The sequence below is a fragment of the Andrographis paniculata genome, unplaced genomic scaffold, assembly GCF_009805555.1.
Source record: "Andrographis paniculata isolate CXL003 unplaced genomic scaffold, ASM980555v1 Contig67END, whole genome shotgun sequence".
Classification (NCBI taxonomy): Eukaryota; Viridiplantae; Streptophyta; class Magnoliopsida; order Lamiales; family Acanthaceae; genus Andrographis; species Andrographis paniculata.
Window position 1 is genome coordinate 341,337 of NW_026137603.1, and position 18,079 is coordinate 359,415.

An 18,079-nucleotide genomic window follows, 5' to 3' on the forward strand; every position below is an offset into this window, starting at 1 on the left:
ACAACTCTCCAGCTTTAGTATCAGGCTTTTTCAACTTTGTAGTTTTCGCCACCCACCGGCGTTGCCACTTTGGAACAAGTCCGGTGCTTGGTGCAAAGAAAATCAAGCGAGGCTGCAGCTCTTTATTCCTTTTAGGTGTTTCATTTTGTTCCTCAATTTTTGGGGCTTTCCAATCGTACTTCTTCACTTGCTGAACCTCCATTCTTAGCTTAATTTCCTGAACTTTTGACAAATGTCCCTCTATTGCCCCACAGTATTCCGGCCTGGCTGAATGCCTTCAGCTTCCAGCCTCACTTTTAATCGTCTCTTTTGTGCCCTTCTTTTTTGAGACCGTGTAAGACCATATGTTTCCTCCGGTGCATTAACCACCCACTGCTCTGATTCCATTGCTAATGGAGGCTTTTGTGTTATTTTTGGGGTAATGATAATTTGATCGGTAGATGTAATGGTCCAAACTCACTTTCCGCTAGTAATTTTCACCTTTGCAATAGTGGCATCCGGCTTAATACTTAAGCCTGGAGCTGCAACCTTTGCTGCCATACTGTCATGTTCTGGCTTAAAGGATGGTCGAGTCCCCTTGGCATTTCAAATTATCACTTTCATATTAGGACTTCGTTCCATGATTTTAGGCTGCTTCCCTACTTCCAGCCTATAAAAAACCTAAACTCTGTTGCGGAATCCTAGGTCTGAGTCTCTTATGAACTGGCTGTCGGAATGGTTGTTTCACTTTGCGTTGTCTCACGGGAACTCCCACAGACATAGTATTAATATAAAAAGCCGGAAAAGGATTTGCATCCATCTGCATACTCCTCTCTTTTAGTTTCAATCTGCCTTCATCTAGGGCCTTCTTGATTGTATTCTGTAGGTATTTGCAATTAGCGATAGCATGTGTGTAGCTTACATGCCATTTACAAGATATTTTCCCTTTCAGCTTCTCTGGTGATGGCGCTCGCTGCCTGTCCCGGAGTTTAATTTGTTTGTCCTTCAATATTTGATCAAAGATCTGCTCAACTTTGGACACATCGAAAGTATATTGCGTGCCTTCGATCTCCTTCCTCTTTGTAGGTCTTAACGCTGGACACGAAGAAGTTTTCCCTTTTGACAGCTCAGCTACTAATATGTCTTGGTCCTCGGAGCATTCCTCGTCGTCTATAGTTTCATCATCCACACAACATGTCACTCTGGTTTTTCCATTTTTTCCACCTTTTGGCTACGGAATCCTATTTTTCTTGAATGAGCTTCTCTGTTTTCATTGCCAACACGCTTAAATACGAAAAATCCTGAAAATCTTGAACCACTAACTGATCCAGAAGGTCTGATCGCATATTATCCACTACCATCATGGTTGCTTGTTGTTTCAGAATTTACACCATACGTCGTGTTTTAGCCTGCCGGAAACTCTTCAAAAAATGTGCCACTGGCTCATCATATCCCTGTTTCAAAGCTACCAGACTGGATATGGTGGTCACCACAGGCGGCGTATAAAAAAGATCGTGGAAAAGTCACTCCAAGTCTGACCAAGATTGTACAGTACCTGGAGCCAATGACGTATACTACAAAAATACAGTACCCATTAGAGATAAAGAAAACAATTGTAATGGATACCAATCATTTCCCCCCAGATCTCCTCACTGGGCTATGAATTTCTCAATATGCTCTATTGTTGACATCCCATCTTCGCCTGAAAACTATGTGAAATCCGGCGCTTTGTTTTGATAGGCAACGGCATCATTTCACTTACCCAAGCTGGGTTAGGCCTCTAATACACTGGTCCCCAAACTTGACCACCAATCATTCCCCTTGTAGGTGCAGTGGCAAACGGAGCCTTCTGAACCTAAGGTTTGTTGCGGAAATTTTAGGAAATCAAGAAGAGACATATAAGGACACAAGTACACAAGAATTTGGTTACCCAGTTCGATCAGAATAATCTACGTCTGGGGGCGTTGCCAAGCCAGAAATTTTACTATAAAATAGAATACACAGAGCAATTCTTAAAGTGAGAACACATTGATATTTATAGCCTAAGTCTATGCCAATAATATCCAAACCATATCTCTAAATCTAGGATATAATATCTAAATCATATCCCTAGATTTTAGGATATAATCCGGCTTCATATCCTAACAATCTCCCACTTGAAGACTGATTGCATCTTCCACTTCAACATTGTACTTCATCAGTAATGACAACGCCAAACCTCCTTCTTCACTCATCAAGGCCAATTGAGGTTGAACACAACTTCAATTTATCTAAGGTCACCACCTTAGTCAACATGTTTGCTGGATTTTTTGATCCTTGAATTTTCTACAATTTTAGAATCCCCTTCCCCAATAGCTCACGAACGTAATGAAATGTCAATTCAATATGCTTCGTTCTTGCATGGAATGCAGGATTCTTTGCCAAGTGGATTGCGCTCTGACTGTTGCTATAAAAGCTACTAAGTTTCAGATATCTACCCAACTCAAGCATGAAGTTTTGCAGCCAAACCCTCTCCTTGCTAGCTTCCGTCATTGTAATGTACTCATCTTCTGTTGTCAACAAAGCAACTACTTTTTGCATTTTCAAAGTTCGTGATATTGCTGTCCCACAATAAGTGAACACATAACCAGATGTGCTCTTCCTTTTATCATAGTTATTTTCTGCCAAGTCGGCATCTACAAATCCAGTCAAGCAAGGCTCTCTTCTCTCGAAGATCAGTGCCTTATTTGCAATGCCTTGTAAATACCTCAGTATTCACTTCACTCCATCCCAATGCTGCCTTCCAGGATAACTCATAAATTGGCTCACTACTCCCACTACATGTGCTATATCCGGTCTTGTACCAGTCATTGTCGACATCAAGCTTCCTATGACAGATGCATATGGAACACTATCTTAACATGTTCCAACTCATTCTTTGGTGAGTCCTTGCTAATAGGCTTTGCATCACACATATTGAACCTTCTGAAGACCTTTTTCACATATTCTGCTTGTGAAAGACTCAACCTTCCACTATCTCGGTCTCGAGTTATTTGCATGCCCAAAATTTGTTTCGCCTCTCCAAGATCCTTCATTGAGAATCTCTCGAGCACAAGGTCCTACCAATAATATGTCATCCACATATAATAAAAGTATTATATATAAACCCTCAAACCTCTTAAAGTAGCAGTAGTGGTCGGCATTGGATTTTCTGAAGCCGATCTCATGCATGAATCCGTCGAAATTTTGCTACCTCTATCTCGGTGCTTTCTTAATTTGCATACCAGATTTCCTTGTTCTTCAACTGCATATCCTTCGGGCTGCATCATGTAGATTTACTCATCCAAGTTGCCATAAAGGAAAGCTGTCTTGACATCTAACTGTTCCAGCACAAAGTTTACAGATGCTACCATACCCAAGACCAATTGGATTGTTGTCAGCTTCACAACAAGAGTGAACACATCAGTGTAGTCGATGCTATATCGTTGTTCATATCCCTTCGCTACCAGTCTGGCCTTTTATCACTTACTCCCATCTGCTTCGTCTTTGATTCTATAGACCCACTTGTTATGCAGTGCTTTCTTGCCTTTTGGAAGTTCACTCAACTCCCATGTTTGCTTGGTCATGAGAGAGTTCATCTCATCATCCATAGCAAGTTTCCACTTCTCAGCTTCCTGGCTAGCTTTAGCCTCTGCATAGCATTCTGGTTTGCCACCGTCTATCAAAAGTAGATAATGAAGAGTGGGAAAGTACCTCTCTAGCACAATATGTTGTCTCACGGATCTTCTAAGGGCTATTGGTGTGTTTATATCAACTTCTATCGGGATTACAACATTTTCAGTAACGGGGTTAGGCGGCTTCACGTCAACATCAGCTTCACTATGATTATCCCAAGCTTCACTGCTTGGACTCGTATTGAAAGTATCTAACTCAATCATCTCTTGATTCCTTTTACCATCGTCACTCGACTTGTTCTTATACAAGATCTACTCATCAAAGATAACATCATGGACACGAATGATCTTGCGATTAGCTTCATCCCAAAGTCAATATCAAAAGTGATCACCACCATGACCGATAAACATGCACTTTACTGATTTTGCATTTAGTTTCGTCGCAGCATCAACCTTGACATATGCAGTGCAACCAAAAATATGCAAAAATAAGAGATTTACTGGTTTACATATCCACCCCTCATCTGGGATCTCATTATTTAACGGCATTGATGGACCTCTATTTATCACGAATGCTGCAGTGTTGATTGAATCAGCCCAAAATGTCTTTGGCAAACCACACTTTAAATGCATGCATCTAGCCCTCTCATTCAATGTCCGATTCATCCTTTCAGCTACACCATTTTTCTGCGGTGTTCTAGGTATTGTTTTTTCCATTCGGATGCCATTCTTAGTGTAGTACTCCTTACACTCGTTCAACTCGTACTCGCCACCATTATCCGACCTTAGACACTTGACTTTTAGCCCGTTTAATTCTCCACAACTGCTTTCCACTTTCTGAAAGTTTCCAAAGCATCAGATTTACGCTTAAGGGAATATACACATACCTTCCTTGTAACGTCATCAATGAACGTGATGTAATGTAGTATTGTGAGCCTCCAAGGATGATACAAGAGCTGGTCCCCACAAGTCCATATGGACCAACTTCAATTTCTCATTTTTTAGGTCCCTCCCACCCTTTGAGAATGACACCTTTCTCTGCTTCCCAAAGATACAGTCATCGCATACTCCAATATCGATGGACTTGAGCCCTAGCAATCTTCCCTTTGAATCAAGCTCCCTTATCCCTTTCTCGCTCATGGGTCCGAGACAAGAATGCCATAAGTTTGCATCATTATTTATAACCACAGAACCAATTCCATCTCTCATGATGTTCGTCATGTAAACAGTGCCATCTTTTCTCCGTTGAGCCACCACAATGGATCCTTAGGTTAACTTCCACGACTTAGTTTTAAAAACTATCGAGTAACTTGCCTCATCCAATTGTTCAATGGAAATCATATTCCATTTCAGACCCGGGACATTGCTCACGTCATTCAGTCTCCACTCCCCACCATTGGGTGTTTTGATTCGAATAATTCATTTACCTACAATTTTCAGTGTCTCATCATCTGCAAGATAAACAACACCAAAATTACCTACGGTATAGGATTCCATCATTTCCAAATCACTGCATGAGTGGAATGATGCTCCTGATGCCAAAATCCATGAGTCCATTGGACTGCTGACCCTCAGAATCAGCGCATCGGATATTTCATTTGCTGCATTTTCTGAACCCTGATCCTTCTTCAGCACCCTACACTGTCATTTCAAGTGCCTCTTGCAGTTCCAACATACCACCTGGCTTTCATCTTCCTTGTCCTTGTTCTTCGGCTTCAACTTTGACCATTCTTAATCTTCACCCTTTCCCTTTGCCTCAGATCTAATTCAGTTGAGACATTCTCCCAAAGGGTTAGTTGAACCGCACCCATCATTTTCCTGTCGATCTTCTTGTATTCGGCTTCATCCATATCGGACCCGCTGCCTGACTTACCACAACTGTCGGGACCGACCCAATACCACTAGGAGACTTTTGACACAAAGAACCTCCGCAGGTCACAAGGGATTCCCACAGCCATAATCAATATCCGATGCCTCCCAGTCCACCCTACCGATGAACTAGGCTCTGATACCACTTGTTATGGAAATTCCAAGAAATCAAGAAGTGATAAACAATGATACAAGAACACAAGAATTTGGTAATCCAGTTCGATCACGATGATCTACGTCTGGGGGCGCTGCCAAACCAGGAATTTTACTATAGAATACGCAGACACATGCTAAAGTGAGAGTACATGAATACTTATAGCCTAAGCCTATGCCAATAATATCCAAACCATATCTTTAAATTTAGGATATAATATCTAAATCATATCCTAACAAGGTTGTGGTGGAGCATTCCAAGTAGCTTGTCCCGCAGGTTGACCCTGCGGCGTTGCCCCCTAGGGAGCTTCATAAACACCACTTCCAACAAAATATGATCCTCCCATAACCTGAGGACCGTGGATAGCGCCATTCTGGCCTCCTTGAGGACGGAAAAGTATACTTACGTTGCCAAACTACAATCTTGTTCCTCTTATAGGCCCTCTAGGTGATCCAGTAATCCCACGACCCGAGCGTAAACCGAAGCTCTCTATGGGAGATGGGTTCCCTCCACCGGATGGTACCATTCCTCGAGGACCCCATATGTTGTTCCTAATGTTCCAAAATTATGTCCAACAATGGCCGTTGCTCGTCGTTTCTCTTCTCGGATTTGGAAAGCCTAATTCCTTACAGTCAACCTAATCACATCAGCCAATTGCCGAGAAATTTTTTATGCTATGTCTCCAATTCCAGGTTGAATGCAATGATTTACCTCCCTGTGCACCATCTCCACCATCATCTCAGCAGATGATGATTCCTCACCCCTCCTTAATCTAGGAGTACGGCTTCCACTAGGGTGAACTGGTGTTCCTGATCCAGTGTTTCCTGTAACTGCATTCAAACCTGAGTTTTGATTCTAATTTGCCATGTTTATCACCTTACCACTATGAAGTTGCATACACGAACTCGACTTGGTCCCACTGGGCGTGCCAATTTTTGGAGTCTAAAATTCAGATACTCCAAAATCGTTCATCGATTCATCAGTGTGGGTTCCAGAAGTACTCCAAAGAGCCAATCCGTCGTCGGGTCACTAAGATCTCATGCGAGTGATCGAACTAAACCAAACTGATCTATGGAAAACAAGAAAACAAATTGAAGGAACATAAAAACATTTAATTCAAATTAAAATGCATAAACGGAAACTAAAAATATGAAAAAAGTAGAGAAATATTCGAATTGTTCTTCTTGTGCTTGTGTGTGTTATGTTTTTTTACTAGTTTTAATCATAAGATCAAGTAACCGCATCTTATACTAAAAAGGTAGTTTTCATTATTCCTTCCACTACCTCCAACTGTTTGATAACTTCCTCTTCTTAGCTCCCAACCTGTGTATATGCTTTGAGCTGCCTTCATTACATCTGAATCAACTCCCCACTCATGCTGAACCGCCTCCACTGCCCTTGCATAGATCTATAGCTTACCCCGAGTGTCTCCATTACAACCTTAGCCCGTTTACGGGGGTTTTGTCCCCAACAACCTTGAGTTTTACGAAGTCATCGGTTTTTCTCTTTTCAGCTTGGTCCATGGAGTTTTTCGAATAAAACATTAAGGTGCATGGATCTTCCATTGATGTTCAGCATGAAATTGCTAACCCAAGGCCAATGGAGATGTTGTTCGTGGTTCTGCGGAGGCAACTGTCCTTGACCTCGTGGAAGCAGTATTCCAGAATGAAGGCACCATAATCCAAAGATTTTGTTGCTATGGGAGTAAGGGAGGTTGCTGCCCCAAGACCTCTGGAATCAGCTGCTTCGCTACTGTGGAGGCAATATTCTTTTGCTTTGTAGAGGCACCGTAGTCCGGTGGAAGCTATAGCTTCTAGCTCTGTGGAGGCAGGTGTTTTTTTGGCTTAATGGAGGCACTGCTTTTGGATGAACTTTCGGTGGGTGCCTTCCATATTTCGAGTGACTTGGACTTGGGTCCAACACACTACCAAAAAATTGGCTTTTTGTAGCGGTATATTGTTCGTAAAAAAAAGTATGTCACAAAATGAAGTTCTTGTCATGAAACTTTTCGGAACAAAAAGTTTCTATTAATTGTCAACGTTTTTATGTATTTTTTTCGGAAATTTATCTTTAACAATACCATTGGACTCGTGATATCATTCTATATATATTTGTTACGCAATTTAAACCGTAACAAAAAAAATATATTTAAATCTTATACTTTTATATAAAAAATATATATATATAATTATTTTAAAATTTAACAATAAAATTATTTATTTCGGTAATATATACGTAACAATTACATATAGAGGCGAAGTATTCTCCTATATACATTTGTTTCGTAACTTCAACCGTAACAAAAAATTAATATTATAATTAAAAGTTAAAAAATCTACATAAAATTATTTTAAATTTTTTTTAAAAAAATTATTATTTGTTTATGTAATTTATCCATAATAAGATATGTATTTGTCGTATAGTTCAAACCATAACAAGGCCAATACTATTATATTTATAAATAAAAATTAAAAGAATAATTATATTATTGTATTTTAAAATAAAAAAAAACTAAAATAAAAATTCAAAAACCTGCGCCTCTGCAAAACATAGAAACCCTACCCGCCGCCGTCCTTCACCCCTTTCTTTTTTCTCCTCCCTTTTCTCCCTTTCTTTTTTTCGAATTTCTTCTTCTCCTTCCCCTCTACCATTCTCCTTCGAAGTTGCTACCTTTCTCTCAAAGATGGAATCAGCCGTCGCTGGAAGAGGGCCTTCACGGTTCCGCACGAAGGTAGCTCCGGCAAGGCCACCGGAATCTCTTCGGAAATAATGCTGGTAAGTACATCCATCCCCAAGTTTTTCCAGAGCTTTAAAAGGTATAATGATCTTTTCTTTATTTGCTTGCATTTATTACTGAACTCTTTCATGTTTTACTTGTATTCTTGTCCTCATTGCGGCTGCTCTTGTGTTTATAAGCAATAATACATTACAATGCTTCCCCTGCATTTCCAAATTTACTTTGGAAACATGCGATACCTATATAGATACATTGATATTCTTCTCCATTCTTTTTGGTTGACTCTGTTGTATTTGATCTTGGTTCTTTTATCCAATAATTAGTTAATTTATACAAATATCACAAGTTCTTGATTTCAGAAGTACTTATTTGTTTGCCACTTGAACGTCTTTTATATTTTTCAGGGAAGTTCTATTGAATGAAAGTAGATGTATGATCGGTGTGCTGTTCCTTTTGCTCTTAGAAACATTGATCTTGTCTATACCAAAATATCAATTGATCTTGATTTTGGTATTGTTATATATTAAAATATTTAGGGTTTTATTGGGCCTATAGATGGATTCTAACGTTTGGGCTCGCGGATAAATCCAAAAAGAAAGTGGGTTTTCAAACACCCATTGAGGGAAACGGTAAGCCAGTCGGTAGCTTGGTTGGTCGGTTGGTCAGTCGGTAGCCCGCCTGGTTGGCTGGCCAGTCGGTAGCTTGTCTGGTCGGCTGGTCAATCAGAAACCCATCTGGTCGGCTAGTTTGTCCGGAACCCGTCTAGTCAGCTGGTCAATTAGTAGCCTGTCTGGTCGGCTGGTCTGTCCATAGTCTGTTTGGTCGGCTTGTCGGTTGGTAGCATTGAATGCAACCAAAGAACGGTTCTTCAGACAGTTACAACCGCGAGGTGGTTTTTGTTAGTTACAACCATGAGACGGTTCCTCATGACAGTTACAACCGACTGTGCACACGATCCGATAACTGACTTGGAGGGCATATAACAGGCAACTCGCGTCCGGCAAAGGACATCTTCAATCAGCATCAATTTCTGTGAAATACGCTTTAGGGATCACCCTTTTTATGTTTCAGTATCTGTTGCTTTTATTTTTCTTACATTTTGTACGGTATCTAGGGATCTTCCGTTACAGATATTATTGTAGTCAAATTCGAATTTAGTTTCGGATTTTACTTTTTATTGTTGAAAATAGCATAAAAAATTTGGCGACCACAGTGGGAGACGAGGCAAGATTGCTGATCCTACGTAAGACGGAAATTTCATACGACGAAGATCCGGCCGAATCATCGGAAGGATCCATATGGCAGGTTCACAGCCTCAAGTCTCTTCCACCATGGCGGGGGAAACAACATTACCTTCCGTGGTTAACACGGGGGAATTCCCCCAAGCACCCACTGACTAGGTGACCTATGTTCAGCAGTTGAACAATCAGCAGACACAGACCATGCAGACAATGTTGCGCGAGAGCAACATAATTTAATGTAGACTATGTTGGATCAAACATTGGCAAGAGTGACTCTTCAACCCACTCAAACACCACCAGCAACGTCACCATCCAGATTACAGAAGAACTTTCACTACCAAAAAAATGGTCTTTCACCACGGCTTGACGGTTTGTTACAATAACATCGTAACAAATAATGGTTTTTGTTATGACAACTTCCGTGACCAAAAAATATTTTCTTGGTCAATGTTTCAGGTTCTTTAATTACGCAAAATAATCCGTAACAAAAACTGAGTTGGTAGCCTTTGTTCAAAATAACATTAGTTATGATTGTGCTTCGTAACAAATGGTGTTTAAATTTATTTTTTAAATTTAAAAGATTTTTTGGATTTTAAAAAAGGTAAAAACGCTATAGCGCTTTTGGAAAACTAAGAACGATTTCAGGACCACACGCGCGGGCTTTCTTCTTCCCCTCCTCGGTGCCGAATAGATTTCACACTTAGCGAATTTCAGAAAGTTAGGGCACAACTCGTTCTTCTTCTTATCGACGCGATTTCTCACTCAAGACGCGACGTACTGGGGGAAGGTGGGATCGAGGAGGTTAATCGGCACCGGCGTCCAGGTAATGTTTTTAAGTTTTCTCGAGTAGTATGAGAATCGATCCATGGTTCTTCGTCGCATCCTCTGTAAGGAGAAATCGAAATAGAGCGTCGTAATATTCTTCTTCTTTCTCATGTGGTATTGGGAATTGTATGGCTTGTGTGTGATAAACAGAACTTGATTAGTCGGTAGGATAACGTATTCTTGTGTTAGAGAACTAGCAGGCAGATTGTTTAAGTGCCCTGTGATGTTGCGTGCGCATTGAAAATGTCTCTTTGAAGCAAGTTCTTGCCTTTTTCCTTTTGGGTTTGTAAATGACTGTTCTTAGCTTTCTCATATGTTTTCTACCTGAAATTTATATTAAATACAAGCTGAAATTGTCACCCAGCATAGTGGGCAAACATTTAGGAAAATAGAAACAAACTGCTATGTCCTGGGTTATCGGATGGTGTGAAGTTTGATTTATTAATGGTGTAATTTTATCACATGTAGATCCGACTTGTGTAATGGACTTCAATCTGGAGTTGTATAAACAACAGTAGGGTTGTGTTGAAACCTGTAGAATAGTCATAAGTAGGTGCTATTTGCATACTTGCTATCTTTGCTTACTATGTGAACGATTGACTTATAAGAAATTTCGACAGCACCGATTTGATCTGTTAAATTGTCATATCTTGCATCACTGCTAGTTACTGGTTCCATAAAATCTTCTATATACCCAATGATCGATTGCTAAACTGCCATCATGTTTGATGCATCCATGATTGCTTCTTGCCTTCTTCATTTTCTTCTAAACCTCACTGATTTCGTTTTTTTGTGGAGGTCTCTGCACGGCATTGCTTCATTGGTTTTCTGCATCTGTCTGCACTTGTGCGTGGGATCTTCAATTCGGAAGATTGTGGATCCCAGCTGGCTACACTGCTAGATTCCATGTTTGTTGAGTGCTCTACTCTGCTCTCTTTAAATAGAGTTGTTTGATTAGGACTAAAGAGGAAAAGATAGATGCTTTGCACACTCCTCAGCGGCATATAATCTCCACCTGTGCTTGCTTGGTTGCAACGATTGATTGATTAATTGATTAACTCACCCTTTTAGGTTGTATAATTGAGTAGAGAATTGAAAGCCCATTTTGAAAATAAAGAAGAAAGCAAGGGAGGGGTTTGATCTGCTGTAGGTTTTCTTCGGGGTGTTATACAGTTTCAGCCCCTCCATCATCACATAATACTAAAAGTGGTATTGTTAAGCACAAAAAATAATAATAATAGTAAGTGGCAGTAGGATTCTGGGTAGGGTCTGAATGAAAGCCAAAAGGTCTGGAGGTCGGGCAGAATAAAGGTCGGGAAAAGGAAGAAAGGTAAGATCTCAAGAATTGATCCAAATCCAGACTCAGGTACTACCAAGAGATGGTTGTCCGTGATCAGCAGTTCGGGCTGTATTCAGGTCGGGCGGAGTCTAAAAAAAAAGGTGTACCCAAGTCGGGTAAACCGTAGATCGGATGGAAGGCGAAGTCGGGCAGACGCGGAGGTCTGTCAAGAGGAAGGTCGGGCAAGGAAGAGGTACGGACAGACGCGGAGGTCTTCGGTCAAAGACGGAGGGCGGCTGATGCGGAGGTCGGCCCAAGTGAGGTCGGGCGAAGAAGCAGGTCGGGCGAAGGACGAAGTCGGGCAAAAGAAATTTGGCAGTGGACAGGCAGGTCGGGTAAGAGGCAGGTCTGAGTTCTGTGACTGGTGGGAACGGTTGAAGGAAGTTGTAATACGTGTCAATAGAGGAGAAATTGGTGGTCGGTTGACAGCGGTTGCTGTAACCGACCAGACGGCGGTTCAAACCGTTTTCTCTGAAAGGCTATTTTAAAGGATTCAAATCCGTCAGAAAAGGCATCTTCAATCAACTTCAACAAAGCAAAGTCAGATTTGGGGATCACCACTTTAAATTTCAGTCTTTTATTTTCCAGTTTATTTTCTGTACCATACAGTGTTTAGAGATTCCTAATCTCAGGCACTAATTAATCAAGTTTAAGGATATTTTCTATATCTTTGAATTTTACTTTATTTTTGTTGAAAAATTACATCAACAAATTGGCGACCACAGTGGGAGAAAGGCAAGATTGCTGATCCTACATCAATACAAAATGTCATACAACTGAGGTCTGGCCGAATGGCAGGCACACAACCTCAATCATCATCAACACCGGTGGGAGAGAATGTTTCACCACCAGTCATGCCAAATCCATGGGAGATTCCCCCACCACCTACCGATTGGTTGTCTTATGTTCAACAAATGAACAACCAGCAAACTTTGGTTATGCAGAACATGTTGCGTGAGCAACAAACGAACATGTTGCGTGAACAACAAAATCTAATACAGAACATGGTGGATCAGGCATTCTCCAGATTCACCCTGTATCCAAACATGCTTCCAGCCGTGTCACTTGCTCGTTTTCAGGCGATTTTTCCAGGATCAACGTTTGCAGGGCCAACGTACGTTGACAGTACGTTTCCAAGCGTCACAACTTTCAACCGAACAGATATGGGGAAGATTCCTCTAACTTTCCCAGATAATGTTCCTTTGGGACCGAGGGTTGATAATACCCAGCCGAATGAGAGATTAGGAGGACAGACTCATAATCCCATTCCAACCGAACCAGCCTTCTCTAGAGAAGAAAGGTTGGAGGGACAGACTCATAATCCCATCCCAGCCGAACCAGCCTTCTCCAGAGAAGAAAGATTGGGAGGTCAGACTCACGATCACATTCCAGTGTTCGACCATATTCCACCCAGAGTAGATCCGAAGGATATTGCTCAAGTTCTGCGGGTGCATTTCGGAATGAATCCGCAAACGGTGAACAGGCCGGTTTACCAGAGGCCATTTCCAGAAAGGATCATTAACGATCATCCTCTCCCGAGAAATTATAGGCCACCAGACTTCTATTCTTTTTCGGGAGAAGACGGAGCCTCTACCATTGAGCATGTGGGTCGCTTCACGGCTCAATTGGGAGAAGTAGGCAACAATCCGTTTCACAAGTTACAATTGTTTGGGTTGTCGCTCACAAGAACAGCTTTTTCTTGGTATGTCAGTCTGCCGCCTGGACAGTTGCAAACTTGGGAAGATTTAGAGGCAGATTTTCATGGAAGGTTCTTTAATCCTCTGCCGACAGTCTCACTGATAGACCTTCTGGAGATCACGCAGATGCCGGAAGAGACCGGCTACCAATTCATAGAGAGGATGCGATTGATGAAGGGACGATGTCCTACGATGATCAATGAAAGCGAAATGACCAATTTGGTGGTCAGGAACATGCATACCAGACTTCGCGAGGCCCTGACAGCCCACGACTTTCAAGATCTGGCCAGTTTAGCATCCACGGCAAGAAGGTTAGAATCCTTTTTTACAGAAAATAATCATGACTTCCGTCAGGGGGGAGATGCTGAAGCAATGTTAGTGCAAGATCGACCAACGTCCAGACCAGCACCATTCCGCGATAAATGGAGGTCGGGTCCAACGTAGCCTCGAAGGATGGAGGTCGGATCTGAGGCTGACGTAGCCTCGGATGCCGGCCTGCAAACTCCTAAAACATCACTGGAAGTGATGTTTAGGAGTCTTGAGGAGGAGGCTTATTGTTAAGCACAAAAAATAATAATAATAGTAAGTGGCAGTAGGATTCTGGGTAGGGTCTGAATGAAAGCCAAAAGGTCTGGAGGTCGGGCAGAATAAAGGTCGGGAAAAGGAAGAAAGGTAAGATCTCAAGAATTGATCCAAATCCAGACTCAGGTACTACCAAGAGATGGTTGTCCGTGATCAGCAGTTCGGGCTGTATTCAGGTCGGGCGGAGTCTAAAAAAAAAGGTGTACCCAAGTCGGGTAAACCGTAGATCGGATGGAAGGCGAAGTCGGGCAGACGCGGAGGTCTGTCAAGAGGAAGGTCGGGCAAGGAAGAGGTACGGACAGACGCGGAGGTCTTCGGTCAAAGACGGAGGGCGGCTGATGCGGAGGTCGGCCCAAGTGAGGTCGGGCGAAGAAGCAGGTCGGGCGAAGGACGAAGTCGGGCAAAAGAAATTTGGCAGTGGACAGGTAGGTCGGGTAAGAGGCAGGTCTGAGTTCTGTGACTGGTGGGAACGGTTGAAGGAAGTTGTAATACGTGTCAATAGAGGAGAAATTGGTGGTCGGTTGACAGCGGTTGCTGTAACCGACCAGACGGCGGTTCAAACCGTTTTCTCTGAAAGGCTATTTTAAAGGATTCAAATCCGTCAGAAAAGGCATCTTCAATCAACTTCAACAAAGCAAAGTCAGATTTGGGGATCACCACTTTAAATTTCAGTCTTTTATTTTCCAGTTTATTTTCTGTACCATACAGTGTTTAGAGATTCCTAATCTCAGGCACTAATTAATCAAGTTTAAGGATATTTTCTATATCTTTGAATTTTACTTTATTTTTGTTGAAAAATTACATCAACAGGTATATATGGTTCTAATTCAGTCCTAAAAGAGAGAATGCATATTGTGAATTAGTGCATGTTTAATCAATGTAGTACTTTGCGCCGTTTTCATTGAAAATTAATGCATGTTTAACTTATGTTTTTTCTTATAGGAAGTGACCATGTGTCAACGCAGGCATGCTGTGCTCATTCAGGATACCTACCTTTGAGTTTAACGAAAGGTCTACTTTTTTTTTGACGCTATGCCACTGTGTAGAAACTTTTCTATGATGTTTGTTTATTGGGTGGGTGGTGCAATGAAGTGTTAAGTGCATTCCCATGAATCTGAAACATTTTTTTTCCATTAGATTTCTGAATTATTTCATATTTGTTTTAAAGGGTTTCTACTTGGGGCGTAATCAACATAGAGAGGACCCATGTTCCTTTTCGGCATGATTGAAAATCATCATCACCATGAATTCTATCCTACAGAACAGGAAACTCTCCTCATCGATCTGCACCAATTGAATAACATATTCAATTTCATCATTTCAAAACACATCTATGCATTGAAAATTAACTCAAAGTGCATACTTAATGAATTTCCATCAGATTTGCCTTTCATAATTACAATGGTAAAACATATGCTTGCCACTTCTAATATTTGTGTGGACATAAGGCAAGAACTGCATGTAATGTAATATGTTCGTAATTAAGTAATTATTTACTTAATTATATTAAATTTGACGTAATAGCATTACATATCCTTCATCTCTAGCATCCACATCGTTGTATTTTCTTCTTAGTTTCACTGTAATAAATGATAGGGCACATCTCGTATTGATTCAGTCTCTGAGCTTCCCAGGCCTGTGTCCTGACCAGGTCTGACGGTATGATTCCGTCAAACCCTGAAGTTTCTTAGTAATCAGTGCAGTGCCTAATTTAGGCTACTCTTGATAGCCTAGTATGTTTCCAATTCATCTGTAATGTTTTGTTGTAGGTCGGTACGCGTGTGCTTCTATTATCCCGCACCGGTGAGAAAAAGTTGTTGCGGAGGGACTTCTGCTTTGCCCCCCAGCGCCAGGTTTGTGCCATTGTCTTTAAGGTTTTTTTTGGAACTTTTAATATGCCTCAGCGAGGGATCATAGGTTTTGTGACCGTTCAGGCCTCATACTGCAAATGATCATGGTTTTCTTGAGTCTAGACATGTACAATGTTACGATATGTGAATTTGCTTGTGTTATGTACACAGTTAATATAGGGATAGTAAAATCAGTGGTATTATGCCGACTCCTGTGCTGGTCTAGTATTTTTTATCTTTTACATCACATTGTTTATGGCTACGCTGCTATTACACTATTTGGGTACGCTATGACTTTCCCCAAAAATTTTGAAAGTTGACTTTATTATTGAAATCCTATGTAGTCCCTTGCTGCCAAGGTGTATCTCTTGTTAGTGATGAGTTTACTACAACACATACATGGAGCCCTCATTTGGGGGTTGCCATATGGATATAGAACTTCGGAAAAAAAAAATTTATTTGATATTGTACATGATATTGCTGGTTTATATTTGTTTATTGGAGGATGATTGGTTTATAGATCGAGCTGCAATCACATAGGAAATTAGGATATAATGTGCTTTGGTACCTAATTCATGGATATAATACCATGTATTGTACGACATGTCTGAATATATATACTTGTATTGTTCTAGTTGAAAAGGTTTACACTTCTAATGTCTGTGTTATGGCATGTTATACATACAGTTTGAACGTCTGTTGATATATACGACTCAATATACTCAAAAATTGGACTTGTGGATGTTGTAGGTGACACACTTTCTCTGGTCAAGGTCTTCGTGACATCCGCCTCAACCCCGGACACACCCCTTATTTCACCGACCATTGCTGGGGCGACTACCCTTCGCGATGTCATTGGTGAAGATCCTATTGAGTGGAACTACAAGGACGTACGAATCTACTTTCATACGTTTCTTGTATTGCCTTCCAAAATTTATAAGAAATATGACTTAAACTAATCTTTTTGTTGGCAATTTCAGCTCATGCGCCGCCCCTGAAGCGTATCTACCGATTCACCAATGTTAGTTGCCCCGTTTGTCTTATGGATTGTATGTCGTACCTATTTTTGGATGGATTATGTTGAGGTTGTGTGAACTATATGTGGAATGGATGCATAGACCATTGGAGTTTTAATTCGTGTGGTGAAAGATGTGGTTATGGATTGATGGATATCCGCACTTGCTTATTGTTAGGTTTGGTGTTTGAACTGTTAAGCACATTTTGCGGAACAGGATGTTGCTGTGTAGTGCTTGCTAGGCTTCTTTTATGGGTTGCTTTTCTTTGTTGTTAGGTATGGAGATTGTCCAGTAAAAACTGTGGTGTCCATGTGCCTTAATGTTGGGTTTAATGTATTTACTATGAATTAATGTTTGCAAGTATTGCCAATGATGATGTTTATAGCATTATGTGTATGCGGAATTTCTTTCGGTATTGGGGAGATCACAACAGATCATTTTGTTACGCACAGTTTCAATTGCAGTGTAACTACTATTTTTCATAGCATGCTATTTTTCCGTAACAAAAGGATGAAATACCGTGACAAAAAGTGGTCCTTGGATATTTGTTGTTTCAGGTTGTTCCGTGACTATAGGAAAGTATATTTTTTTATTACGGGTTCAATGTTGTTAAAAATATTCGTAACAAAAACCAAATATGACAAGCGATCACAGGAACATTTTTGTAACGTGACGACCTTTCATAACAAATATCGTAACTAAAAGATCTGACACACGCGCAGAAGGATCGGCATTTGGTTACGAGAGGAAATTCGTAACAAACTGCGTAACAAAAACCCTGCATTAAGGAGTGTTGACCGACAGTAATAGTTACAAAAAATGGCGTTGCAAAAAATATTCGTTACGCGAGTACACATTACGGAAAAAAGTCGTAACGAAGGCGTAGCAAATACGCAAATTGCACGAGAAATGGTTGTTTGTTACGATTTTCCGGCCGTAGTAGAAAACAATTTTTTTTAGCAAATTTGCTGGGCCATCTTACGTAGACAACACCATCCCAAGTGTTGCTATTAGAGGGGATAGAGGAAAAATGCCCTGACATACCCAAACACAATCCCGTTGGGTTCTAGGGGAATTGATCAAGCAATGTCCGAGGGGACGAAAGGATGGGAGGACAGGTCAACAATCCCATTCCGG

General features: G+C 41.0%; 1 protein-coding gene and 1 long non-coding RNA gene across 4 annotated transcripts; both read left to right on the forward strand.

Moving 5' to 3' along the window:
• The first annotated feature begins 8,234 nt into the window (after nt 1-8,234).
• On the forward strand, nt 8,235-17,308 carry LOC127263232 (uncharacterized). Of its 3 annotated transcripts, none has more exons than XR_007841401.1 (6): nt 8,235-8,430; nt 15,019-15,087; nt 15,245-15,735; nt 15,846-15,929; nt 16,677-16,816; nt 16,907-17,308. It is a non-coding gene; the product is annotated as an uncharacterized LOC127263232 (long non-coding RNA). The 3 variants fall into 3 exon arrangements; XR_007841402.1 differs by having other exon boundaries at nt 15,673-15,735; XR_007841403.1 differs by lacking the exon at nt 15,245-15,735.
• Nucleotides 12,897-14,784, forward strand: LOC127263230 (uncharacterized). The gene is made up of 2 exons (XM_051292255.1): nt 12,897-14,166; nt 14,253-14,784. Exon 1 carries the CDS (start codon nt 12,961-12,963, stop codon nt 13,936-13,938), a length of 978 nt encoding a protein of 325 aa, XP_051148212.1. The 5' UTR covers nt 12,897-12,960; the 3' UTR covers nt 13,939-14,166; nt 14,253-14,784.
• Nucleotides 17,309-18,079: the final 771 nt, after the last annotated feature.